Genomic DNA, 26,691 nt, shown 5'->3' on the forward strand with positions numbered 1-26,691 from the left:
CAACCAAGCCCTGGATCACTGGGATCACCTGGCTAAGGACTGCTGTCTCCTCCCTAAGGAAAGATGTTGCACTTTCAAAGCTTTGGAGGACACAGACCACTTAACCCATAATGCCCCACTCTTCTCTATCCAAAGGAGCAGCCACACCAACGGACGTCTCCCGGACCAAACCATGGAGTGTCCTTTGCTGCTCTAGCACTCTTTCAAGCAGACAGAAAGCAATGTCCCACTGAGTTGCCACATCCTCGATTAGGTGGCAATCCCAGTTTTCCTGGTCTCAGTTACAAGAGTTCACTGCACCAGACCCTGCGGTGAAAATGCCCTGCCACCTTTCTGGACCGCTCAATTCTATTAGCTCTGTATGCGTCTTCCATGCCCTACAAAGCACCCTGAACGACTTAGGTTGAAAGGGTGAGCCATACACTGCACTCCTTTTCTGTTCCCAGCTTGCAGTGCTGCCACCACAGTCTGGGACAAACAGACTTTGCTTTTCTGTAGCTAAATTTCAGGGCTGCAGCAGGTCCCTCAGAGACTCTTGACATGCTGTGAGCTGTATCATCTCCATCACATTCAACAGCCCACCTGTATCCTGCCCTTGTGTGTTGCCTCCACCTCCCGTCAGTGTCTTGTCAGGGTGTTCCAGATGTCACCTGTAAAATGTACTGCCTGCACTCTGGCCAACAGCTGCTGTACCAACTGCCTGACACCCCCATGCAAATGCGGCATCATTCTACAGCAAAGAGTTGTTTGAGATGACTTTTAGTAATAGGATGACAGTTCTGCCACAAATCTGCGGACATTGGTGTTCTCAACCAGAGATAATGGCTGGTCATCCAAGACTATTTATTATATTATTGATTTATTTTAAAATGATTGTATAATGCCTAGAGAATTTATTAGGTTAAATTCTTCTATAGCTATCAATCCACTTACCAAGCAGTTAAAGGCAGCCAAGTTTTCTGATCCAGCAAATCGGAAACCCAAAGACAGGCAGGCACCAGCAATGATGTAGACATAAGCCTGCCTAAATATAAATATTTGACATTAATATTAATATTAAACCACAGCTGAAATCCTGCTTTCTTACACATGCAGAAGGCAAATGGCATAATATTCAGTCTCTTTTAGCTGGCAATTAACGAGTCACTGCTGAGATTTTTCAGGGGTCACCTATTCGCTTGGGGCTTGCTCAAGAATCCCAGCAGGAACCCCTCGCTGAATGCCTCTAAAAGGCCCAGCGAGGGAAAGGAGGCTTTTCCAAAGTTCTTAAATTTAAACATCTTGGAAAATACTAGTTGAAAACCACATGTTACAATCCATTTCTTTACAATAACTAAGGTGTAATTCAATTACATTGCAACTGTAACACAACAAGGGGTCATCTCACTGTGGTGAGGTTTTACACTATTGTAACTGCTTCTTAAAAGCAACTGTCCGCCCTCTGTTTTGACTGCATCTACAGAGCAGAATTGGAGAGCTGGAATCAACCCCACGCAACAACTTACGTCAGTGTCTCCAAATTCAAATCTTCTGACAAAGGCATCACAGTTGCATGGAGGGACACACTGTTCTCTCTAACAATCTAGAAGAAACACAACATATTTAAGCAATCTTTCACAGTTCCGCAAAGTCTTCTGCAGCTTTATACCAGCCATATTTCTCTTATTAAAGTTATGCAACAGAGTTAATCTTAACAGTATCAGATTCATGTTCTGAGATTTTTCAGTCAGGCCAAAGATTAGAAATATGCAAGGCAAACATTTCCTTGTTTGTTTTTCCAAGTTCCTTTGCTGGGGGGTCCCCTTCTTTTTCATTTGTGTTGGGGGGGCGTGACCAGCTATTTTGAGTCCTTTCACTTCATTTTCCCCATTCATGTTTCCTCACTTAAGTAGTTCAAAATCCGTAAAACTATTTAAACTATACCAAACAAGCAGTGGCAAAAAAGCAGGAAATTGAGAATCAATCTGCTCCAAGAGCAAGCAACAATATGTAGGAAATATAATTTTTAAAATTCGCAGAATAAATGCACAGCAAATTAACCAAGTAACAATTTCTAATAATCAATCAAATAGGGAAAGCACTCACCCATCCACATACAGGGAAAACAACAATAAAAATAGAGAGCCCCCTCGCCCAAAAATAAAGAAAAGCAAGCAAGCAAATAAAGGAAAAACATACAATCATAGCCATACCCCAACCCAAAATTATGGGGAGATTTCTCTCTCACTACCATTTGATGCCTTCTCTTCTGACTCCTGCAGGCAAGCAAGCAGGATGAGGGCATCAGAAGATAGCATACAGATTCCCACAAGAATGACAGAAGCAAAGAACTTCCCCTCACTGGGAGTCTAGCCAATGGAGGACTTTCTATAGGTTCAGAATACAGTGGTGCCTCGCATAGCGAGGTTAATCCGTTCCGGATTAACCCTCGCTATGTGAAAACATCACTAAACGGAACATAAAAACCCATTGGAACTATGTTTAATGCGTTCCAATGGGCCCTAAACTTACCGTTCAGCGAAGTTTCCTCCACATCGGCAGCCATTTTCACGCCCTCAGTAAGCGAGTGGAGGGCGCGGAAACACTGTGCGTGGCCATTTCGGGCGTCCGGCGGCCATTTTAGAACCACCGAACAGCTGATCCGCGGGCATCGCAAAGCGAAGATCGGTAAGCGAAACGCTTACCGATTGTCGCTATGCGAGTTTTGCCCATTGGGACAATCGGTATACCTCCGCATTAGCGATCCCGAAAAGGGGATCGCTATGCGGATTCGTCGTTGTATGGTGCGCTCGTTAAGCAAAGCACCACTGTACTCATCTTCCTTGCTTCTGGATATGCTAATTGACTGCTGACAAGAAATCTCACAACACTATTCAATGAGAAATTTCCCAGCATTTTGACAGACAAAAAAGGTGAGAGAAAGGCTACAAGAAAAAGGGCAACACAAAATGACATGAAACTTTCATGTGCCCCTCTTTTGTTTAAATGAATCATTTGTGTTAAAGAAGTTCTTTTTCAGAAATCAACAACAACAACAAAAAGAAACACAGACAAAAACAGAAAAAAGAGTCTCTTACATTTTTTGGTCATTTGCTTTTATTTTCAAGTTCCCATCCCTAACAAAGATATAAAGCTTTAACATTGGGTGTTTACACATGCCTTGAAATGAGACCACTGGAATAACAGTGTATTTATTATTCAGCTACCGTGTTTCCCCCAAAATAAGACAGGGTCTTATATTAATTTTTGCTCCAAAAAACGCATCAGGGTTTATTTTCAGGGAATTTTTTTTCATGTACAACAATCTACGTTTATTCGAATACAGTCATGACATCTTCTTCTGGTTGTTGCACAATGGCGGAGGCCGGGGTTTCACTTAACTGGGGCTTATTTTTGTGGTAGCACTTATATTACAAGCATCCTGAAAAATCATACTAGGGCTTATTTTCAGGTTATGTCTTATTTTGGGGTATAAGCATTCCATGTTTTGAGACCCTGTTAATAGATTGATAAAGAGAAGAAGATATATGGCCACATCGCTTTGTAATTCCCTCCCATTAGAGATGTGATTGGCCCCATCCCTCCTTTTTATTTTAGGAGGCAATTTAAGACCTGGCTTAAGGCTTTTCATAGCCTTGCCCCAGGTTGCTTAATCTTTAATTTTTTTGTTTTTTGACAACTCCTTCTCTGAATTTGCTGGCCGCCTGTTATTTTTACTACCATTATCTTTTATATAATTGTTCTGTGCCTAGCAGTATTCTACTTTTAGGGATCATATTTATCGTGAACCTTTTTCTGAACTTTGCCGGACTTTTTAAAAAATGTCTTTTTGTTTTTATAGCTATTATTATGTTATTTTGATGCTCCTTTGTTAGTCACCCAGAGTAGTGGTTCTACTATCAGTTGGGCAGGATAGTAAAGTAAAGTAAATAAATAAAAACCTTGAATTAAGGAACACTTATCTGAACTTGACTTCTACAAGTAGGAGCATACCAAGCTGTTAGTCCTGTTTATCTAAATTACTAAACTGAATTCAGATCTTGCCTTCTAAAACTAGGAGGGCTCCTCCTGCCTGCAGAGTACATTGATTCAAAGAGCATCTTCACCAGTGTAAAAAGAGGTAGCACTTTTTAGCAGCTGCACCAGCCTATAACCCCCCTCCAAATCTGTTCCAGAGGATTGGGAGACATCATGGGACAACACAAGAGGTGGCTCAAGGGGAGGGGAGAAATCAGTAAAACTCAGGATGAGCTCTTTGCTTATGGATAGGCAACAACGAGTCTCCACTGAGCTTCATGAGATCTGAGAATGAATATGACTTGTTCTCCTTGAGGGGAGGGGCATGGGATTTCTGTGACAGACACACAAGGGAGCCTCAGCAGATGATGTGATGTAGGAACCTTTCCCCAAAGCCTGCAAATCCAAAATCCAATTACATCACATAATAGGTTTGTGGGGCTTGTGCTACTTACTTGTGGAACGTTGCTGTCAATCCACTTGGAACTAGGCAGTATGTCATCCCACAAAATCAAGCATCGAGCAAGTGTCTTCAAACAAACAAAGGAATAATTGGCATCAAGTTAAAAAAAGAGAAAGTAAACATTTTCCAGTGTGCTCTAAAAACAGAGTAAGTTGGTCAAGTGCACTGCAGTCCAAACTGCCAGTGAATCCAAGCAAGGTAGAAATCATGAACTTCTTGGTAAGTGTGTACAACAGGCATTTAAGACCCATTCATATTGCATGGGGTGTCCCATTGGCCTCCCATGGATCTGGCACATTCCCAAGAGTTATATTCTGAAATGCAGGATCCATGAACTGCGACATTTCAGCTAATTTTATTTAATGATAATACTAGGGGAGCCCCATAACTCAGTAGTTATACTGCAGTACTGAAGTCAAGCCTCTACTCGCGACCTGGGTTCAATCCCAATGGGCTCAGATAGCTGGCTTAACATTGAGTCACCCTTCCAGCCATCTGAGGTTGATAAAATGAGTACCCAGCTCACTGGGGAATATGCTGTTCTTTACATAATTATGTTGTAAGCTGCCCAGAGAGTGGTCTAGCACCATGGGGTGGTATTCCTAATGACTTCCCATGCTGGGTGGACCAAAACACCCCTAACACATAGTTTCAATCCAACTACAGAAACTCCTATACAGTATTTTCCAATCAGATTTCCATGCCGTAAATGTTTTTATCAGTTAAACTTATGATACTGAAAATCACTAAATTATCATTTTTTACATGACAAGCAAGGCTCTAATTCAAGGGCAATTTGAATGTAAATTATCAAGCGATGACCACACCTATGTGATTTTTTATTGTTGCACATTAAACATCTGATGGGCACAGCTGTAAATGGAACTTTGGAGTATGCACGGTAGCCCTAAGCTAAGAGGTCTTTGCAGTTAGAAGCTAGCACAGAACAAGAAAAAAAAGAGAATCACCTAAAGCAGGAGCATCTAAATGAGTGCTCAGACTAAGACATTCAGCAGATAACACACAAGAACAACTTTAAGAGCAACAATGCAACAGTGCATGCAATTATTCTACTTGAAACAGCTTGCACCGTCAAAGAAGAAAAAAAAATCACAGCATAAGCCTACCCTTAATAAAAGAAATTCTGGCTTCACAAAATCCAACAAATACATCGTGTCTGGAGCTCGAAGCCAGTCAGCAATTGACCTAGCAAAATATAAATAAGCACAAAAAAATTATAAATTGAAACGTCTTAGCTAGCGAAGCATAAAGGCATGCTTCAGCAGAGCAAGTCTTGAGCAGCTGCTTACTATTTTACTGATTTCCCTTCTAATCTCAAACTATTCTTATCATCACAGGCCCCAGCAATTTCAGGAGGGCTTGCAGAAGCTCAGACCCCACTGCTCATCATGACAAAAATTCTTTATGTGGACCGAACATAAAAGTTTATGACAACAATTACCTTGTTATGTCATCACTTTAAAGAAAATGCAAGAGATGTCCAGAACATGCATTTGAAACTGGTATTATAAAAACTGAGGACACAAAGGCACACAGCAAACCGAGTACAGTGGTGCCCCACATAGCAACGATAATCCGTTCCAAAAAAATCATCGCTATACAGATTCGTCGCTATGTGGGGCAAAAAACCCCATAGGAACGCATTAAAACACGTTTAATGCGTTCCTATGGGGAAAAAACTCACCTTTAAGCAAAAATCCTCCATCCTGCCGCCATTTTCAGTGCCTCTAAAACGAGGCAACACAGCAGGCGGCCATTTTGGAACTGCCGATCAGCTGTGCTTCGTCTCTCTCTCTCTCTCTCTCTCTCCACCCCTTGCAGGTCCAGCCTGGGCAGGGAGACTGAGGCACCGCGCCGCCACGGCCAGGGTGACTGAGTCTCCCTGCCCAGGCTGGAGTTGTGAGGGGGGGGAGAGAGAGAGAGAGCGCCGAAGTCGGCGGGGGTTTGTGAAGCTGGCTTCCCCGCGATCTTTGCAAACACCCGCCCATCAGCTGATGGGCGGGTGTTTGCAAAGATCGCGGGGAAGCCAGCTTCGCAAAGCCCGCACTCTCTCGCTCTCTCTCCCCTTGCAGGTCCAGCCTGGGCAAGGAGACTGAGGCACCACGCTGCCACAGCCAAGGTGACTGAGTCTCCCTGCCCAGGCTGGAGTTGCGAGGGGGGGGGGAGAGAGAGAGAGCGCCAAAGTTGGCGGAGGTTTGCGAAGCTGGCTTCCCCACGATCTTTGCAACCCCCCCACCCATCAGCTGTGCTTCGGGGCTCTCTTTTGGGGGGCCTTTGGGATGATCGTGGGAAGCGCTTCCCCACGATCATCGCAAAGCGATTTCCCCCATTTAAAACATCGCAATGCGATCGCTTTTGCGATCGCAAAAACTCCATCACTATGCGGATTCATCGTTAAACGGGGCGCTCGGTATGCGAGGCACCACTGTATCTCCTTAATCACTTATTCGATAAACAAGCTATTCCACTTAGCAAAGGATGTGACTCTAACAGTTGAGAAAGGAAAGGGGAATTTTGCTTGGGAGAAAAGAGAAAGGACCACACAAGCCCACACGGTGGTCTTAGCATCTTAACCATAGTTAAGAAATCAAGGAACATTAGGGCTATGGCAGATCATGCTCATAAAAAGAACACTTGATTGAGTGAGATGAGACATGGCAGCTTAATTTCAAAATGAAAAACACAAGATTGCAATTATAAAATGGTCAGCAGAGTCTCTATTTGTCTTTTGGAACTTTTAAGGAAACATTTTGTTTCATCTTCACTGACTGACCCCTATCCTGTTTAACTTCTAAAATGATTTGGTATATCTTTCTTCTGCAAGATATTTTCACCTGTTATTCTGGTAACAAACAGAGGCCCAAATCTTGTTGTTTATCACAGTGACTCACACTAGAGTAGGCCCATTGAGTCAATGGGGATTTGGAGAGTCTTGAAGTTCTATTGTTTCAAATGGGCTTACCCTAGTTATGACTTATTTTAGCACAGTAACTTGTAGGCCCATTTGAATCAATGAGATTTACAGAGGAGTTGACTCTCCAAATTGTCGTGGTATGGTTAAACCGGCATTTGTTCCCTGAGATTCTGGAAAGACTTACTAAAAGAACAGCTGCAAGACATCACAGCTGTAGCTGATAAGAGACATTGTATATAAGGCAAAAACGCCAGTACTTGGTGTGGGTTAATGTTGGTGAAGAGTTACGTGTGTAGGAGTGTTCGTTTGCTGTTAACTGCTGTATATCTACTGTTATTTTCTACTACTACTGCTTATCATCTCAAGTAAAATACCTCTAAAGAAGGACTGACTTCGTTCATTGTGCTTCTTTCTGCTGGACATCTGCTAAATTCTTCAAACAAAACACAACAGGTTATGGGATCCAGCCTGCGCTTCTGAGAGCAGCAAAGCTTGAGAGCAGTGAGTAGCATTGAAGATAAAACAGCGACAGAGAATGTCGGACACAGATGAAGGACCAGGAATGTCTGGAGGAGCGGCAGCTATAACTCAACAGATAACTCCCTATCCTATATGTCGTTTAACTGAGACAAATTATGCAGCATGGTCTCATAAGATGCAACTGCTACTGAAAAGGGAGTCATTATGGTCCGTAGTAGAAGCAACACCCACCCCCTTGACTGGAGAAAATCTACAAAAGGATGAGAGGGCACAAGCTCATATTGGCTTGAGCGTGGACGATGAATTGCTTGTGCACATACGAGGCTTGAACACAGCTAAACAATGTTGGGATGCACTTAAAGAAATCTACACACGCCAGTCTGTGGCCTCGAAAATAAGCCTGTCCAGACGCTTATACAATACAAAATTGGAGCCTGGAGGTGATTTACGAGCTCATCTTCGTCTCATGAAGAAAACGCTCAAAGATTTAGAGGACGTAGGAGTGAACATTCCAGAGCTACAGAAAGTACTAATTGTGCTAGGCTCATTAGATAGCAGCTGGGACGTATTTGCTCTGACCTTGGAGGCGATTCCGGAGAGCACATTAACCCTTCCATATATCACCAGCCGACTGCTGGAAGAGGAGGAGAAACGGCGAGAGCACACACAGGAAAGGAGGAGGGAAAGAACCCATCCATCTACAGCAAAGACAACAGAGAAGGAAGAGGCACCACACGTGTATGCAGCACGAAGATGCTACTGTTGTGGTTCAACATCTCACATTCAGCGCTACTGCAAGTCAAAAGAGTCAAGACGACGTGGGAAGACTGCAGGACGAGGCAAAGTAGCTGTGGTGAGAACACAAGATCCAGAGGAAGGACAATGGCTGATCGATAGTGGCGCCAGCTGTCACATTTGCTGTGACCCAACAAGGTACAAGAACTTGAAACCCTCCGAAAGGACTCAAGTAAGCTTAGCCAATGGAGCATCTGCAAAAGTTGAAGGGACTGGTAAAGTATATGTACCTGGGTTGCATGATGTAATATCTAACGTTTTATGTGTACCCTCACTCAAACAAAGCTTGTTAAGCGTATCATGCTTATTGCTAGAGGGATTCACAGTACAATTTAAAGGAAAAACATGCAATATTACAAAAGGGGACAAGTGTATAAAGGTGCCAATGAGAGATAATCTCTTTATCCTAGAAGCCACTCCTAAGGCTGAGGTGGCAAAAGCATTGTGCACAAACAAAGAAACCCATAAAGCATGTGCACATCTATGGCATAATCGCCTAGCTCACATAAATTACAAATATATACAAAAAACAGCTGAATTGGCTCGTGGTATAAACGTGCAAGAATGTAATAAATATGTGGATTGTCACACCTGTAAGCAAGTAAAATCACGAAAAGCCCCTGTAAATAAGAAGAGTGACAGACAATCACAAAAACCTTTTGAATTGGTTCATGCAGATATAGTAGGACCATTCAAAGCCACGGTGGGAGGAGCAAAATATTTTCTACTAATAGTTGATGATTACTCTCGATTTACATTCTGTTACCTACTGAAAGAAAAGAGGGAAGCATTTCAAAAATTTAGAGATTGGGTTCATATGATAGAGCGCAGATTCAACCACAAGGTGGCGCAATTACAAACAGATAGAGGGGGAGAATTCATGAGCAATGCCATGAAATCCTGGCTTGAAAAGACAGGAATCCAACATAGGACTACTAACCCGTACTCACCAGCTGAAAATTCAGTTGCAGAAAGAAAGGCAGGAGTACTACAGATCATGAAAGATGCTTTACTAAATCAATCAAAGCTAAGTCAAATATTCTGGGGGGAAGCACTACAATGTGCTACACATTTGGTTAATAGGGTATATAGTAGATCTGTAGATAACATTCCATATAACTTGCTGTATGGGAAGGCACCAGATCTATCCTATATCAGAAGTTTTGGTGCTTATGCTTTTGTACATCTGCCAAAATCCCAAAGAAGGAAGGGAGCCTCTAAAACTCAAAAACTCATATGTGTTGGATATTCACCTTTCACAAAAGGGTATAGATTTCTAACTAAAGATAAGCGAAATATAGTGATTTCCAGATCAGCTAATTTCTGTGAACAGGAACTATTACCCCAAAGAGAGGAGAATTATTTTCCTACATCAGACATACCCCTCATATTGCAGGAAAGAGAAAATGAGTTGACAAAGCAACATACACCAGCAAAAACAGATAGTGAGGATGAGGAGCATAAACCTTTAACTCCTTCCATAACTCCAAAAGCTATAAAACAAGAAACAACACCGCCTATAGAGCGCAGCCCTATAGTACAGAGAAGAGAACTTCCACCAAGAACAACAAGGGGAGTACCACCCCAAAGGTTCGTTGTAGGAGAAGCTGTAGCATATAATGTACAACTTGAACCCCAAAAATATGAGGACATTCTCGAATTACCAACAAGTGAAAGGAAAAAGTGGTTTGAAGCAATGCATCAAGAGATGCAAGCCATGAAAACACTCGGTGTCTTCACCACTTGTAATTTACCACCAGGAAAGCAAGCTATAGGTTGCAGGTGGGTATATAGAATCAAACCCCAGGAGGGAGCAGATCCCATATATAGGGCACGTTTAGTAGCAAAAGGATTCTCACAAAAGAAAGATATAGATTATGGGGAAATATTTTCACCTACGGTAGCAGCTCAGACCATTAGATATGTCTTAGCACTAGCAGCTCAAAGACAGTGGCATGTGCATCACTATGATGTACAGACAGCTTACCTGAATGCCACACTTGAGGAAACATTGTATATGGAACAAGCACCAGGTTTCGAGCTACCAGAAATAGGCATAGAGCAAAAGGTATACCAATTAAATCGCTCTATATACGGCCTAAAACAATCTGCTAGAAGATGGGCTCTACATCTAAAGGAAAAATTGGAAAGCTTGGGCTTTAAAGCCACAAAAGCTGATGCATGTTTATTCATAAAAGGTACAGGTACTAAACAAATAATAGTGATATGTTATGTTGATGACCTACTGATAATGAGTGCTGATATGAAGCAAATAGAACACACAGCAATAAACCTAAAGAAAGAATTTACTCTAAAAGCACTAGGACCAGTAAAGCAATACCTAGGAGTAGAAATAGAAATAATACCGAAGGGTTTTGCACTGCATCAAAATCAGAAAATTAAACAACTCCTAGAAACATGGAGGATGTCAGATTGTAAACCGGCTAGAACTCCTATGACTGTAGGAAGCCAAATTGCAGAAGAAAATACTGAACAATATCCTCATGTAGAACAATACAAATCATTGTTAGGAAGTTTGCAACACATAGCCTTATGGACAAGGCCTGACATATGTAATGCAATTAACATTCTAAGTAGATATTCAAATAATCCAAGCCACAAAAACTGGACAGATCTAAAGAGAGTGTTAAGATATCTAAAAGGCACAACAGATCTGAAACTTAACATTACACCAGTGGGTGAACTAACAATTAAATGTTATGTGGATAGTGACTGGGCAAATGATGCAGAAGATAGAAAGTCCACATCAGGTAATGCCATAATATTTGGAAACACTTTGGTAGATTGGTCAGTAAAGAAACAAGCATACCTAGCATTATCAACCTGCGAATCAGAATTTGCATCAATCTCACAACTATGTACAAGTCTGGTATGGATTAAACAATTGATGAAAGATTTGGGAATAGACCAAAATAATCCAATTACTGTATATGAAGATAATATGGCATGTATAAAATTAGCCAACTCTGAAAAGGTTAAAACAAGAAGCAAACATGTGGACATCAGATATCACAATGTGAGGCAAGCGGTACAAGAAGGGATAATTACCCTAAATTATTGCCCAACAGAAGAAAATCTGGCAGATATACTGACGAAGCCTCTGTCAGAACCAAAATTCATTAAAGGTGTACAAATGATGGGAATGAAATGAATATGTAATATATATATGCCTAACAAATATGTAAAATGTACACTGTATAAATGAAATGTATATGTACAGTATACAATAACCAAATGAAGGTCTGTATACATGTAAAATTAAACTGTAAAACAATATATATATATAAATAAGAACCAGAAACTCAGAGACAAATGGGAGGAGTGTCGTGGTATGGTTAAACCGGCATTTGTTCCCTGAGATTCTGGAAAGACTTACTAAAAGAACAGCTGCAAGACATCACAGCTGTAGCTGATAAGAGACATTGTATATAAGGCAAAAACGCCAGTACTTGGTGTGGGTTAATGTTGGTGAAGAGTTACGTGTGTAGGAGTGTTCGTTTGCTGTTAACTGCTGTATATCTACTGTTATTTTCTACTACTACTGCTTATCATCTCAAGTAAAATACCTCTAAAGAAGGACTGACTTCGTTCATTGTGCTTCTTTCTGCTGGACATCTGCTAAATTCTTCAAACAAAACACAACACAAATTCCCATTGATTCAATAGTGCTATTGACTACGCTAAGCCACAGGATTGTGATCAGAATAGGCATGGGAAGGTGAATCAGCAAGTGTTTCCAATCCTGTTATTCTAAATATAAGGCATCTTATAAATAAGAACAAATTTATACACCATACCTGTTATTTGTCTTCAGATAAATCATTGCAAGGGCCAGAGTTGCACCCGGGCAAGTCACATCGACATTTATAGTATCTCCTTCCTATCAAGATAAGAATATGCATTCAGGGTGATTTGCCACAGAGTCTTGTTTTACTATCAGTGAGCACTGCATGTAAGTGGGAAAGGATATGAAATCTCTTGGTTACTTTCTCACAGAAGTCAACCTAAATCATAAAAAAATGAAGAGAGACATGGTCCTCACACAATTCAGTGCAGGAGTTATCAATATCTTTATTAGATCACCATAAAATCATACAATCTGCTAGCTTTCATGGATCAAAGACCACTTTTTCAGGCATGCACTGATATCTTATTGAGAATTCAATATGTTCCTGGCAGATGGTATACCAGGCTCGTTTATTAGAGGTAAGTTAGAAGAGGCACAGGTTGCACTGGAGGTGTGCGTTAATGACATGACACCAGTATATGCCTGAAGAAGTGGGTTTTGATTCATAAAAGCTAGCAGACCATACAATTTTTTTAGTGGTTTAATAAAAGTATCACCTAGTCCTGCAAGCTACAGTGGACCCTTGACTTACAGACGGCTTGACTTACAGACTTTTTGAGTTACAGACTTCTCTGGCCGCAAAATTTAGGTTTGACTTGCAGACTGAGATTTGACTTACAGACCAGAAAAAAACCAAAATGGAACAAAAACGGCCTGTTATGGGATTAATCGGTTTTCAATGCACTGTAGGTCAATGGAGACTTGACTTACAGACTTTTTGACTTGAGAACCGCCTTCCAATACGGATTAAGTTCTCAAGTCAAGACCCCACTGTAATCCATATTTCCCAAAACAAAACTAGGAACTGAAACCCAAATATCTTTTGGTTTTTGAACATCTCTAAATTTTGCAATAAAGTTCTCTAATTTAAAAAAGGCATACAAAAATGGGTGCATCTGTGAAAATAATGTATACATATCATGGCACATAATGGGAAAATAATATATATAGGAACTGCACATAAAATACATAATATATGTTTAAAAAAATGAACTGATGCAAGAATAGTACAGAAGGAACTTTCTGCTTAAAAAGAAAGACCCTTACAGAAAGCCACCCCATCCCTACATACAGCTTATTCAGAGCACTTTGGTTCTACGTGGCAGGTGGGAAAAGGAAATGTTCTGATGGTGCTTGGTGGAATTCCCCCTTTAAAACAGAACATGTCTGAATTTGGCTAGTAAGATAATTAAGGATCCCAGGGAGTGCCACTAAGGTTGCTCTAAGTTTTTCAGAAACAACAGCTGTGTTGGGCATTAAACTATTTAATTAAACATATCCCTGAGGGAAAAGGATGAAAAGAACAAACAGTCCACAAAGAATTATCGTTGGCTATAGTTCAGTGGTGAGGCTGCAGCTCAGTGGCAGAACATGTCCTTTCCATACAGACTCTCTTTCCAGGTTTAATTCCTGGCATCGCTCAGAAAAACTGGAAAAAACTTCTCTCTTAAACCTTGGAAAGCTACTGCCAGGGAGTGTGGAACAGTGAGGAACCAGATCTTCTAAGATATCATACCCATTAATCCAAACCCATAGGGCCAATCATGAGGAATTGTGGGGCATCAAAAGCATCTGGAATAGAGATGGGCACTTATCAGTTCATTTATCAGCCGAACAGGTGTTTGGCGCTTCAAAACCCGGTCTCGTCTGGCGGGCACCCACTTGGAGGCAGCAGCCCGGCTTCTCTGCCCTGCCTTCGCCTGGCGCTGCCTCTGAGCGGGCACCTGCCGGAAGAGGCTGGGCTTTGGAGCACTGAACACCTGCTTAGCTGATAAACAAGTGGTTTGTGCCCATGTCTAATCTGGAAGAACAAAAGTACCCCATCTCTGATGTAAATGATACTGATTTCAATGCTCTGACTTTCTATATGGCACTATCTAAAGACCCCATAAACCATCACCTTGATTTGATAACTTGGAGACTTGTGTTTTTCACGATGCATTCCAGCTTGAAAGCGCCGATGGCCACCAACCATATACTGGTAAAGCTGCTCAGGTACGTTGAGATCCGACATGCCTATCAAGTTGCTGCCATGCTGGGAGAAGAACCAAAAATAAAGAATAGAAAATACTCCATCCATATTCTGAAATCAGTATGGCTACTACCATTCCTATCTATTGGTAGCCACAGAGTGCAAAATGCTTAACTCATTTATACAGAATTATGCCAAATGAACACTCAGCATGCAAATTCACCATCACCCAAATGTTAATGAAAGAGAGCTGCACTTACCCCGAGACAAACCATCCCCAAAGCTAAGCCAGCAGCCAGTGAATAGGACTCTCTGTCAGTACAATACTCCATCTCAGGACCAGGGGGGCGGCCTTCATTCAAACAAAACCAAACAAAACCAGCTACAATCATTTGAGAATACCAAGCAAATGTTCATTTCATGCTTGGCTAAATTTGAACTAAAAGTCCAGTAACTGAAGAGTCTTGTCCAAAATTGCTTTGTCCTCAACAAATACAGTAAAGGGCCATTTTGCAAAACTCTTTGAACTGTTTAGGCCTATTATAACTAAACAAGGCAAAAAAGCAAAGTTTGCTGCTTATAAACTGCCCCATAGCACTTAAAGCACTCTCTAGGTGGTTTTACCATTTAATTATGTAGATTACAGATCCCCCCTGTCACATACAGCACTGATGGTACCTGTCTGTCATGGGTTTGGAGGGAAAGTTCCATCCTATGGGGAGTGGAAGGCGGGACATCAGGGGGGAGGAGCTGTACTGTATATATATGTGGAGCTTGTGTGGAGAGTTTAAGAGTTGGAGTCTGTGTGTCAGACTGGGTACAGCTGTGTGTCAGTTAGTACATACCTGATAGGTTCAGGTTTCTTTCTAGGTAGCCAGAACTGATAGGTTCAGGGTCTGTGCGTTACCTTAAAGGGTTCTGTGGGAACCAATCTGTTATATGTGTATGTTTGGGGCTATGCCACGTTACATTATCCTATTTACCTGATTCTTTTATGTACCCTGTTTGTTGTTGCAATAAACCTTGTTCTTTTATTTATCAAAATCCATTCCTGGTCTGTGTGACTCCTTATAGGGAATGGTTGGTGGCAGCATAATTACATGGTGGCATACTCCAGTAGGTCTGGGGTTGTCACATTGATTGGTGTCCAGCGTGTGGGATACGACTAGTCCAGTTGTCCAGTGGTCCAGCAAAGCCTTGGCAAGTGTGCCCAGAGCAAGGGGGGTCTAGTCAGGGACAATCTGAGGGCGCGTAGGTAATCTTCTAGGCTTACCTCACGGGGAGGTAGGCTAGTGGAAGAACGTGCACACTCGGATTGGGGGGACTAGATTAGGGAGCTCTGAGGCAACCTGTTTTGGTGGGAAAGGGCTGAGGCAAAACTGTGTGAAGTAACAGTGATCTAGCCTGTCTGCTGAGAGGCCTAGCGGAGGGGGTGGATTCTGCCTGGCAACAGTTGCAAGTTGGTGCTGAAGGAACAGCAGCAGTCTATAGAAGGCTGTTTCTGAGGCAAAAGGAAAAAAGTCGTCGTTTTATTTTGAGGCTTGACTTTTGAAGGCAGCCTGTTCTGGGGGGATTATGCCCTTGACTCGAAGCCAAATGGCAGAAATGGGGGAAGTGAGAGAACCACAGGGAGACCAAGGTTCTGAGGAGGAATTTGGCTCAGTGCAGGATGAGAGCGCGGGAGAACTGACCTCAGAACTCAGAAAAATGCTCCTAGCCCAACAGCATGAATTTAGGATGAGACAACTTGAAATGGAAAGGGAAGAGAAACAGGAAAGGGAAAGGGAGAGGCAAAGACAATTTGAAATGGACAGAGAGAGAGAGAGAATGGAAAAAGAAGAAAGATTGGAGAGAGAGAGAATGGCGTTTGAGTTAAGAAAATTGGAACTGATGAATCAGAACAATAATAACAATAGAGATTCTGAGGTGGGCCCATTGTCTAAAACTGACTTGAAGAAATTCCCTGTGTACCACAAGGGAGATTGCCCTGAGGTGTTCTTTTCCCTTGTGGAAAGAGCGTTTGTAGACTTCTCAGTAAGGGAAACTGAGAAGATGACCATTATGCGATCTTTGATCAGTGGCAGCCTGGCAGAAGTCTATGCAGAGATGCCAGTGGAACTGCTGAAGGACTTCGCTGAGTTTAAAAAACTGGTGTTTGCCCGACATGGGATAAATGCGGAACAGCTGAGGCAAAGATTCAGGTCACTCACAAAAAAACCAGAGCAGACTTTTACCCAAGTGGGGGCCCAACTGGTGAGGTTGCTAGAGAAATGGCTGTCTCAGGAGGGGACAGAGACCTTCCAGCAGCTCAAAGACCTGATAGCGCTGGAACAGTTTTATTCAGTCCTGCATGGGGAACTACAGTTCCATGTGAGGGAGAGGAAACCTAAATCGGTGGCAGAAGCGGCAGAGATCGCAGATTTTATTTACCAAATAAGGAAGCCCTTAGGTGCTGAGGGGAAAACTGTGGGTAAGCCCAAAGAAACCTACAGCAGGTACTCTCAAGGACCAGGGAAAAACCAGCAAGGGGGAGGGGCCCATGTTGAAGGGAAGCCCTCAGACATGAAACCACCAAGACCTCAGATTTTGGAGGGAAAACCAAAACCAGATGAGAAAGACTCCAAGTACAGCAAAAATGTTATTTCTGTCAAGGAAAGGGCCATCTAATCTCAGAGTGTGAGAAATTAAAGCAGCTAAAGGGAAATTTGCCTCATGATTTGAGTGGAACCAAGCCAAAAGCTGTGTTCTGTGTCCAGACAGAGCAAAGCTCCTTGCCACTGAGGGAGCCGGTTGCCATGGCTACTCAATCTGGACCAGTTACATCTGCTGATCAGGCTGGGGAAAATGGTCCTCTTGTGGAGGTCAAGCGCTGCTTACTAGTGAGGACAGATTCGCAATTGTTTGAGACCGCAGGGGTGGACGTAGGAATACTTGACCATCAGTATAGGGGGCTAAGGGATACTTGTTCTCAGGTGACCCTGTGCCATCCAGACATTATTCCTAGGAAGTATATAATCCCAAATGAGAGCCTGAAGGTGGCAGGGATTGAGGGGCAGGTGATCTCACTGCCAGTAGCTGAGGTACCTGTGAGCTTTCAAGGCTGGAGGGGAGTTTGGCGGCTAGCGATTTCATCGACTCTGCCAGCAGCCGTGCTCGTGGGAAATGACCTGGCTGAACATGTGAAACGGGTGCTAGTGATTACACGCTCACAAGCTACCACGGGGACAGTTCAGGGGGGTACTGACGAGCCCGAGGTTGAAGCAGATGAGGGTAGTCCCGAAGCCGGGGCAGAAACCTTAGCCACGGACAGCAAATTTGGCCAAGAGCAAAAGGCAGACGCCACTCTCCGAAAGTGTTTTGAAAAGGTGACAGACACCCAGCTAACACCTGAAACCCCAGCGAGATTTTGCGAGAAAAAGGGAATTTTATATAGAGAGACCCTGATGAATATCTCAAAAGGGGGAGATGGGATCAGAAGTCAGCTAGTGGTACCTGAAAAGTATCGCCCCATGATCTTACAAAGGGGGCACTCTGACATGTTTGCTGCGCACTTAGGGGTGAACAAAACACAGCAGAGAATCACACAAAATTTTTACTGGCCTGAAATAGGGAAGCAGATCAAGGAGTTCTGTAAACAATGTGATGTGTGTCAGAGGCAGGGGAATAACCGTGACAGGACCAAAGCAAAGTTGTGCCCTTTGCCTGTGATTGACACCCCGTTCAAATGTATAGGAGTGGATATTGTGGGACCTTTGCCCAAGGCCACAAAGAGGGGGAACCGGTTCATTCTCACCATTGTGGACCATGCCACGAGGTACCCCGAAGCCATTCCCTTGACTAACATCGAAACTAACACAGTGGCAGATGCCTTGGTGGGGTATATGTCCAGGATGGGATTTGCCTCAGAAATAATCACAGATTTGGGCACATCGTTTACATCAAAGCTCATGAAACGGTTATGGCAAATCTGTGGAATTAAACACAAGGAAACCACTGCCTATCACCCCGAAAGTAATGGGTTAACGGAGAAGTTCAATGGGACTCTGATGCGCATGATTAGGGCTTACTTGGCAGAGAATCCAAACAATTGGGACCAGAAGCTGCAATCCCTTTTGTTTGCTTATCGATCAGTGCCACAAGCCAGTACCGGGTTCAGTCCGTTTGAACTTTTGTTTGGGAGAAAAGTAAGAGGTCCACTTGATTTAATCAAACAAAATTGGGAGCAGATCACCCAGGATGACCCACAAGATGTTGTGACGTACATAGACACTTTAATGAATGACCTGAAGAGAAACCTAGAGCTAGCAGCAGAAAACCTGCAAGCTCAGAAGGTCAGGCAGAAAACCTGGTATGACCAGAGAGCCAGGGAGAGGCACTTTAACCCAGGGGAGGAAGTGCTTTGGCTTACGCCCTGCAAAGAGAACAAACTGCAGCTCAAATGGGCAGGACCATACAGGGTCATTTCCAAGATGTCAGATCTGAACTACCTTATAGAATGGGAAAATCACCTGAAACACCTGGAGATAGTGCTGCAGAGGTTAAGTGCAGCAGGGCTAACAGTAAAGGCAAGCAAGTGTCAGCTGGGTAGCCCAGAAATAAAATACTTGGGTCACATAGTAGGGGGAGGAGTGATCAAACCCCTAGAGGCCAAGATAGAAGCCGTTCGTGATTGGCCCAGACCCAACACCAAGAAAAAAGTCAAATCATTTCTTGGGTTGGTGGGCTACTACAGAAAGTTCATCCCGAGGTTTAGCGAGATGGCGACTCCGCTGACCGATCTGACGCGGAAGAAGACTGATGACCGCATCCCGTGGACCAGCGACTGTGAGGAGGCGTTCCAGAGGTTGAAGGAGGCACTCGTCCATTATCCAGTGCTGCGTGCTCCTGACTTCGACCGGGAGTTCATCATCTACACCGATGCGTCAAACAGCGGGGTAGGAGCAGTTCTTTGCCAGGAGGATAAAAATGGTGACCAGCATCCAGTGTCCTACCTGAGTAGGAAACTCCAGAAAGGTGAGAGACATTTGGCAACCGTGGAAAAGGAGTGCCTGGCCATAGTATACGCGATTCAGAAGGCCAAACCTTACATCTGGGGAAGACATTTTGTTCTGTGCACTGACCACTCACCACTGCAGTGGTTAAAGACAATGAAGACCCATAATAGTAAACTTATGAGGTGGGCTTTAAACCTGCAAGATTTTGACTTTGAAGTGAAGGTGGTCAGAGGGTCAATGAACTGTGTCGCTGACGCCTTGTCAAGAAGACCCGACGAGTGAAGACGGCGAAGAAACCATGGACTATGTATATTTTGGTGACCAAAAGTTAAATGTACCTGTTTATTGAACAGGCTTGGTTTGTATTAATAAAGGTAATTTAATGTATTGCAAATATTGATGTTTAAATGTATAGTTGATATGTTTGACCTAGAGTGAGTAAGTATGGTATTGTATTATAATGTATAACTGTTTTGTGTTTTGATCCTGGTTGTTTTTTTGGAGAAAAGCACTTTAGCTTTTCCCCCGCAAAACAACTTATAAAGAGGGGAGGTGTCACATACAGCACTGATGGTACCTGTCTGTCATGGGTTTGGAGGGAAAGTTCCATCCTATGGGGAGTGGAAGGCGGGACATCAGGGGGGAGGAGCTGTACTGTATATATATGTGGAGCTTGTGTGGAGAGTTTAAGAGTTGGAGTCTGTGTGTCAGACTGGGTACAGCTGTGTGTCAGTTAGTACATACCTGATAGGTTCAGGTTTCTTTCTAGGTAGCCAGAACTGATAGGTTCAGGGTCTGTGCGTTACCTTAAAGGGTTCTGTGGGAACCAATCTGTTATATGTGTATGTTTGGGGCTATGCCACGTTACATTATCCTATTTACCTGATTCTTTTATGTACCCTGTTTGTTGTTGCAATAAACCTTGTTCTTTTATTTATCAAAATCCATTCCTGGTCTGTGTGACTCCTTATAGGGAATGGTTGGTGGCAGCATAATTACATGGTGGCATACTCCAGTAGGTCTGGGGTTGTCACACACACCCCCAACTCTGCAAGCTGGGTACTCAATTTACTGAGCGTAGAAGGATGGAAGGCTGAGTGAACCTTGAGCCGGCTGCTTGAGTCCCTCAGGACCAAACTCAGGCTGTGAGCAGAAGCTTGACTGCAATACTGCAATTTACAGGGCTCCTACTCATACAAAATGTTTTATTGCCTCTGCTTCATAAGGATCTACATGGAAGATGCATTGTGAATGAATTCAGTCTATGATGTTTCGGTAATTGTATTCTCGAAGGATTTCACGGCCGGGATCTGATGGTTGTTGTGGGTTTTTCAGGCTCTTTGGCCGTGTTCTGAAGGTTGTTGTTCCTGACGTTTCGCCAGTCTCTGTGGCCGGCATCTTCAGAGGACAGGGGTAGGAACTCAGTTCATGCTCTGTTGCTGTTTGTTGGATAGCTGTTTGTTGGATAACTATCCAACAAACAGCAACAGAGCATGGACAGAGTTCCTACTCCAGTCCTCTGAAGATGCCGGCCACAGAGACTGGTGAAATGTCAGGAACAACCTTCAGAACACAGCCAAAGAGCCCGAAAAACCCACAAGTTTCAGTAATTGCTTTTCTTTTCTTTCTTTCTTTTTTAAGGTATATGGTCCTGCAAACAGAACAGCTTTGAGAAAAGAGCAAACCCCTGGTCTTCTCTGAGCCTATGGGGTTGGCTCAGAGAAGGCACATCAGGCCAGTGGAGGCAAGGAGGAGCAAAGGGAGAAGGGGAAAGAAAAAACAGAAGATTAGAAACTGCTGAGATGGAAGAAGCTGTGTGGGATTGTGAAATAGAAGAGGAACAGAAGATGCCCTCAGTCATGAGAAAGGATTCTTTCGCTTAAGAAACCTGGCCACTTATACAGTGAAAGGAGATATCCAAGAAATAATTCATGGCCTGCATACATTCTGCAGAATACAGAAATGTCTGTAACAGAGTGGTTTTCAATCTCGGGTCTCTAGATGTTCTTGGACTACAGATTCCAGAAATCCTGACCAGCACAGTTGGTGATGAAGGCTTCTGGGAGTTTTAGTCCAAGAACATCTGGGACCCAAAATTAGGAACCACTGCTCTAACATATTCCCTCTTCTTAGTCTTAGTAATATAATTGACATAGTTTCAATCTAATTTCACTGTGATCCCACCCCCTGCCACGTACACTGTGCATGCATATCTGTGGCCCTGAAATTATGCTCTGTCTTTCTGGAAAAGTGGCTTGAAATCCATAGAAGTTCATGCTAAAATTAAGCTGGCAGTTTTAAAGGTACCACAAAACCCATTGCTGTTTGGCTGAACAGACTAACCCAGCACCCCCTTTGAACATTACCAATTTCTGACAGCAGAACCTCGGCAGTGTGTCTGTGGGCTGTTCCTTGGTACACCAAGCCTATCCCAATTACAGCAGCCACTTGCACATTATGGGGAACATCCAGCTCAGTGGAAGTTGGTGGGAGCAGAGCAGGGATGTGGATGCTGAGCAGCCGAGTGATCGACATATCCATCGTGCCAAGTTTGGCAGCAGAAACCCCCAGCAACAGCCCAATGCTGGTCATTTCGTGGCCCTGCCGTGAGAAAGGAAAGGCTTAATCGGGTTTAGCAAGAACAAAACCAACACGTAAAGCACTCATTTGGGGAATACATTAAAAAAACACACACACACACACAAGATCATGTTTCTGTATTTAATTTAGAAAATATATGGGCTTCAGCAACTATTTGTGGATAACCTAAAATCTATTGAAAATTAATTGATCAGTAAGTGTAACGGTATTTATTTATTTATTTATTTATTTATTTATTTATTTATTTATTTATTTATTTATTTATTTATTTATTTATTTATTTACGTACTTACTTATTTTTACCCTGTCTTTCTCCTTAAAAGGACCCAAATTATTTGGTATAAGTGGGATTATTTTAGTTTCAATGGCAAAAATTCAGTTGAGCAGTTATGTAAAAAGCTTAACTTTTAGTGGCAAGTTGTACACCAGGTTGCACAACTCAGTATGATGCCTATAGAGATTTATTAATTTACAACAATTCACTGTTAACAGTTATGCCTTTTGCACAACTACACAACAAGATTGTGTGTAACTGCCTCTGTTTAGGTGGTTAGATTAGATTAGATTAGATTAGATTAGATTAGATTAGATTAGATTAGATTAGATTAGATCAGATCAGATCAGATTAGGGATCCTTCAGTCTTGAGACTATGGTAACGTGCTCTAAATAGAGGTCTTGGAACAGCATCTAGTGTGGCTGAGAAGGCCAATTCGAGAGTGACAATCCCTTCCACACTGAAGACAAATACAATCTGTCCCCTGTCCAGCTCCCTGATTTTGCTGGTTTCGGGACTGCCTCTTTGCCTTGGCCTGCTGGACAAGGGACTCTTCAAATTGGGAGAGGCCATGATGTACCGCCTGCCTCCAGGCTGAACCCTCACAGGTCAAGGTATTCCATCTGTTGAGGTCCATTCCTAAGGCCTTCAGATCCCGCTTGCAGATATCCTTGTATCACAGCTGTGGTCTCCCTCTGGGGCGATTTCCCTGCACCAATTCTCCATACAGGAGATCTTTCGGAATATGACCATCACCCATTCTCATGACATGCCCGAGCCAATGTAGACATCACTGTTTCAGTAATGTATACATGCTAAAAATTCCAGTTTAGGTGAAGCACGAGCAATATCAACAGAGACTGTAATATGGATTTTTCTGGTGAAGGTCTTGTGTCAGCTACTGTGATAAATCACCAGAAATGGTCAAAACATTCTTCACACCATTGGTAGGTTCTTTACCAGGAGAAACTCTAGTACTCCAGATGTTCTAGCCTATTAGTCCCACCAGGCCCACATGGCAATAATAAGGGACTATGACAGCTGCAGGCCAAAACATCTAGTACTCCAAAACTTCTCCCATCCTTGGTTTATATGACAATGTTTCTCAGTGTCAACGTTCAGCGCACAGCGTGCCTGCAACACCAAAATGACTTCCATCAATCTGCTTCAATGGAGGGACCTTTATATACAGCCCAGCTCAAAGGAAAACAGCCTCACCTTTGTCAGGTAGTCATGGATGTTAAGCGTTGCGAGTTTCGTGAGGTGGCCATTCAAACCCAGGGCCATCAGGAACCCTGCATATTCGTTGGCTAGTTCAGCATTTTTCGGTTTGTTGTAGACAATCCAAGCTGAGTCTATTTGGGAAGCTGGTGCTATTTTCAGGCCAGCAGCCACCCCGTTGTGAAAATTAGCCCAGCAAGCCATGTTGGGAGGTACATCTATATTCCCACTATTGAGATCCACTGTGGTATTCCTTGGAGGAGCCCGTCCTGAACAGCAAAGTAGAATCATCCATTAAATTCAGATACAGCTGTAAAGTGCAAAAAGTATGCTTTGTTTTGCTTTGCAATGTTCTCCTCTTTTTTGCCAGAGTAACTGTACTCTAAAAAGCAGTCCCCTACATAATGATATCCTACTGATGGCTGGGGATCTTCCTGAGCAGTCTTTGCTGCATGGCCCAAGCAACTGGGACGTTTTAAATAATACAACACATTACAGATCATACAGGAAAAAGAGAGGAAGAACAGGAGAAGACATTAAAGGGGGGTGGATCTACTGCAGGAAACTTAGCACCATTTGTCCAGTATTATTTTTCTGAGTACTAAGTGTTCGTCAGACAAGGCACCCTCTCTTCCTGCTAGCTCCACTGAAGCAACAAGTTGTAAGAGCCAATATGTTCTGTCATGCATGCAACTGAATGGACTCCTCCATAGTTCCACCGTTACAGTTCCTCATCCTCAGAGAGAACTGGAAATGAGAGATTCGTGGAAATAGCTGTCTAGCAGTAATAATAACCACGAATAAATGAGCTTCTTCTTTTGTATTTACAATGCAGTCTAAATATGACCATATTGAAGTGATTCTTACATGCTACAACTAAACAAAAATACAGAAAAGCATGAAATGCATAGATATTCTGTAAGCAACACTACTGCACATATAGGAATCTCCAGGAAGAAAGCGTACCTTCTGTTTATCAAATTATCTAACTGTCTGTCAATCTTCCAATCCACTTATCCACCCATATCCCACCTTTTCTCAGTTGCAGCACCCAAGTATATAACAGATACAGTTTAAAGATGCAATGAGCTTCAATATACCTCCTTCTGTCTGCTATAAGCCCCAGCCCAGTTAAATGAAACCCTGCCCTCCTCCACTGTGCAGCAACCAGAAGATGACATGAATGTATTTGAATAAATGTAGATTTTTGTACACACAAAAAATAAAACAACCCTGAAAATAAGCCCTAATGCATTTTTGAGCAAAAATTAATATAAGACCCTGTCTTATTTTCGGGGAAACACGGTAGTTAAAAACCAATATATGCCTTAAGTCATATATACACAAGTATATAAATGATACAGTTTAAAGATGCAATGAGCTTCAATATTAAAAGGCTATTAAATCATTATTTAATAAATAAACAGACTATTATTGCACTAAAACTGGGCTGAATTAACAAAATTCCGAAGCTCTGTTTAAGATTGGATGAAAAAAGCATGACAACACCCACCTGGCATTAAAAGGCCCTTCCTCATCAGTCAGTCCGTCCATATCAATGGTCTGCCTGAATTAAAAGTATCTTTGCTAGCTAGTCTTAGAACTGCAGAAACGCAGCTGGCCTAAGCTTCCCTGGAAAGCAGTTCCCAAGGCTGGGTGCAGTCACCGAGAAGGCCCTTGCTTACGTCCTCATCAGACATCTGAGCAAGAGTGTCCGGCCAGAAAGGCAGGCCCCTTCTGATTGGACACACGGCAATGAGCCCGTATTACTATGATAGCTGGACTTCCTGCTCCATTGGAAACACAACCAGATTCAATGCAGTTTTGGAAGGGAAATGGAGCTTCTTAAAAAATTTTTAAAATGTTTTAATATATCAGTGCTGCTGGAAGGATGCACTGTTTGTGCAATTATATAGTTTATGTTGCTTTCGTTTCTGTGTTTAAGTTTTTTTTTCTAGGTTTGTATTCTTTGTATTGCTATGTATTTTCTTGTGCTTTGCATTAATATTTTTCAATTAAAAACACATTTTTAAAAGGTTATTTGCCAGGGACTACAGCTACATTGGTCTAGGACAGGCAGTGCTAAATCTTCCACTCTCTGCATATGTTTTAAGGAAAATCAGGTTAGCAGTTTAAAGATCACAAAACACACCTGTCAAGTTCAGTTTGGGAATAGGCAACGGTTCTGTTGGAACTGGGTGGTAAGAGAACAGAGTGAACATCCCTCTTCCCAAAGACAAGGCCATCGTCCGCTGACAAAGCTGCAACAACCTACAGTGGAAACCAAGAGCCGAAAGAAGGCAAGGAACAGGGTTTTTGAACAAACCTACTCATGCTACAGCAGAGAATACATTAGTATCAACCACTCAAATAGACAAACCCTTGAATTTAGGGCTGCTCTTGTTCTGTATGTTGTTCTGAACAGCGGCTTTTTTGGAGGAACAAATTTAATTTTTTTTAAAAAAAGGATTGAGAGAATTTAATCTGTTAATCTGCAGGCTGGTCATACACCATCTGATTTTTCTGTGAGTGTACTTGATAACAGGTGAATGAATGTTATGATCTCATCTCACTAAAAAGATGGTGATCGAAGTAACATGAGAAGCTGCTTGGAGCATCATACCTGTGAGGACCCATTCACATTCCTGGAAGTGGCATGAAGACTCATTGTGCAGTACAGTGGTCCCCCGCATAGCGACGATAATCCATTCAAAACAAATCGTCACTATCCGGATTCGTCGCTATGCGGGGCAAAAAACCCGATAGGAACGCATTAAAACACGTTTAATGCATTCCTATGGGGAAAAAACTCAGTGCTATGCGGAAATCCTCCATCCAGCCACCATTTTCACTGCCCGGTAAGCGATGAAAGGGCGCGAAAACGCTGTGGGCGGCCATTTTTTCCGGTGGCCATTTTGGAACTGCCGATCAGCTGTTTTTTAAACATCGCAATGAGAAAATCAGTAAGCGAAACGCTTACAATCATCGCAATGCGATGTTTTGCCATTAAAAACATCGGAATGTGATCAATTTTGCGATCACAAAAACCAAATCGCTATGCGGATTCGTC

The 26,691-nt window shown here is 42.7% G+C and overlaps 1 protein-coding gene across 3 annotated transcripts in view; it reads right to left on the bottom strand.

Moving 5' to 3' along the window:
- Positions 1-26,691, bottom strand: part of ANAPC1 (anaphase promoting complex subunit 1) — an 84,832-nt gene that overhangs the window by 23,102 nt on the left and 35,039 nt on the right. For all 3 annotated transcript variants that reach the window (XR_013540274.1, XM_072988878.2, XM_072988877.2), the window contains exons 27-36: positions 25,774-25,892; positions 23,619-23,890; positions 21,891-22,125; positions 14,791-14,882; positions 14,459-14,593; positions 12,509-12,591; positions 5,608-5,686; positions 4,473-4,547; positions 1,506-1,582; positions 934-1,024 (exon numbers count right to left, since the gene is read on the bottom strand). Coding sequence is in view for 2 of the 3 variants with exons in the window: in XM_072988878.2 (XP_072844979.2) it covers positions 934-1,024; positions 1,506-1,582; positions 4,473-4,547; positions 5,608-5,686; positions 12,509-12,591; positions 14,459-14,593; positions 14,791-14,882; positions 21,891-22,125; positions 23,619-23,890; positions 25,774-25,892 (1,258 nt within the window). In the remaining variant the exon portion in view is untranslated. The remainder of the gene's footprint in view (positions 1-933; positions 1,025-1,505; positions 1,583-4,472; positions 4,548-5,607; positions 5,687-12,508; positions 12,592-14,458; positions 14,594-14,790; positions 14,883-21,890; positions 22,126-23,618; positions 23,891-25,773; positions 25,893-26,691) is intronic.

The sequence above is a fragment of the Pogona vitticeps genome, chromosome 1, assembly GCF_051106095.1.
Source record: "Pogona vitticeps strain Pit_001003342236 chromosome 1, PviZW2.1, whole genome shotgun sequence".
Classification (NCBI taxonomy): domain Eukaryota; kingdom Metazoa; phylum Chordata; class Lepidosauria; order Squamata; family Agamidae; genus Pogona; species Pogona vitticeps.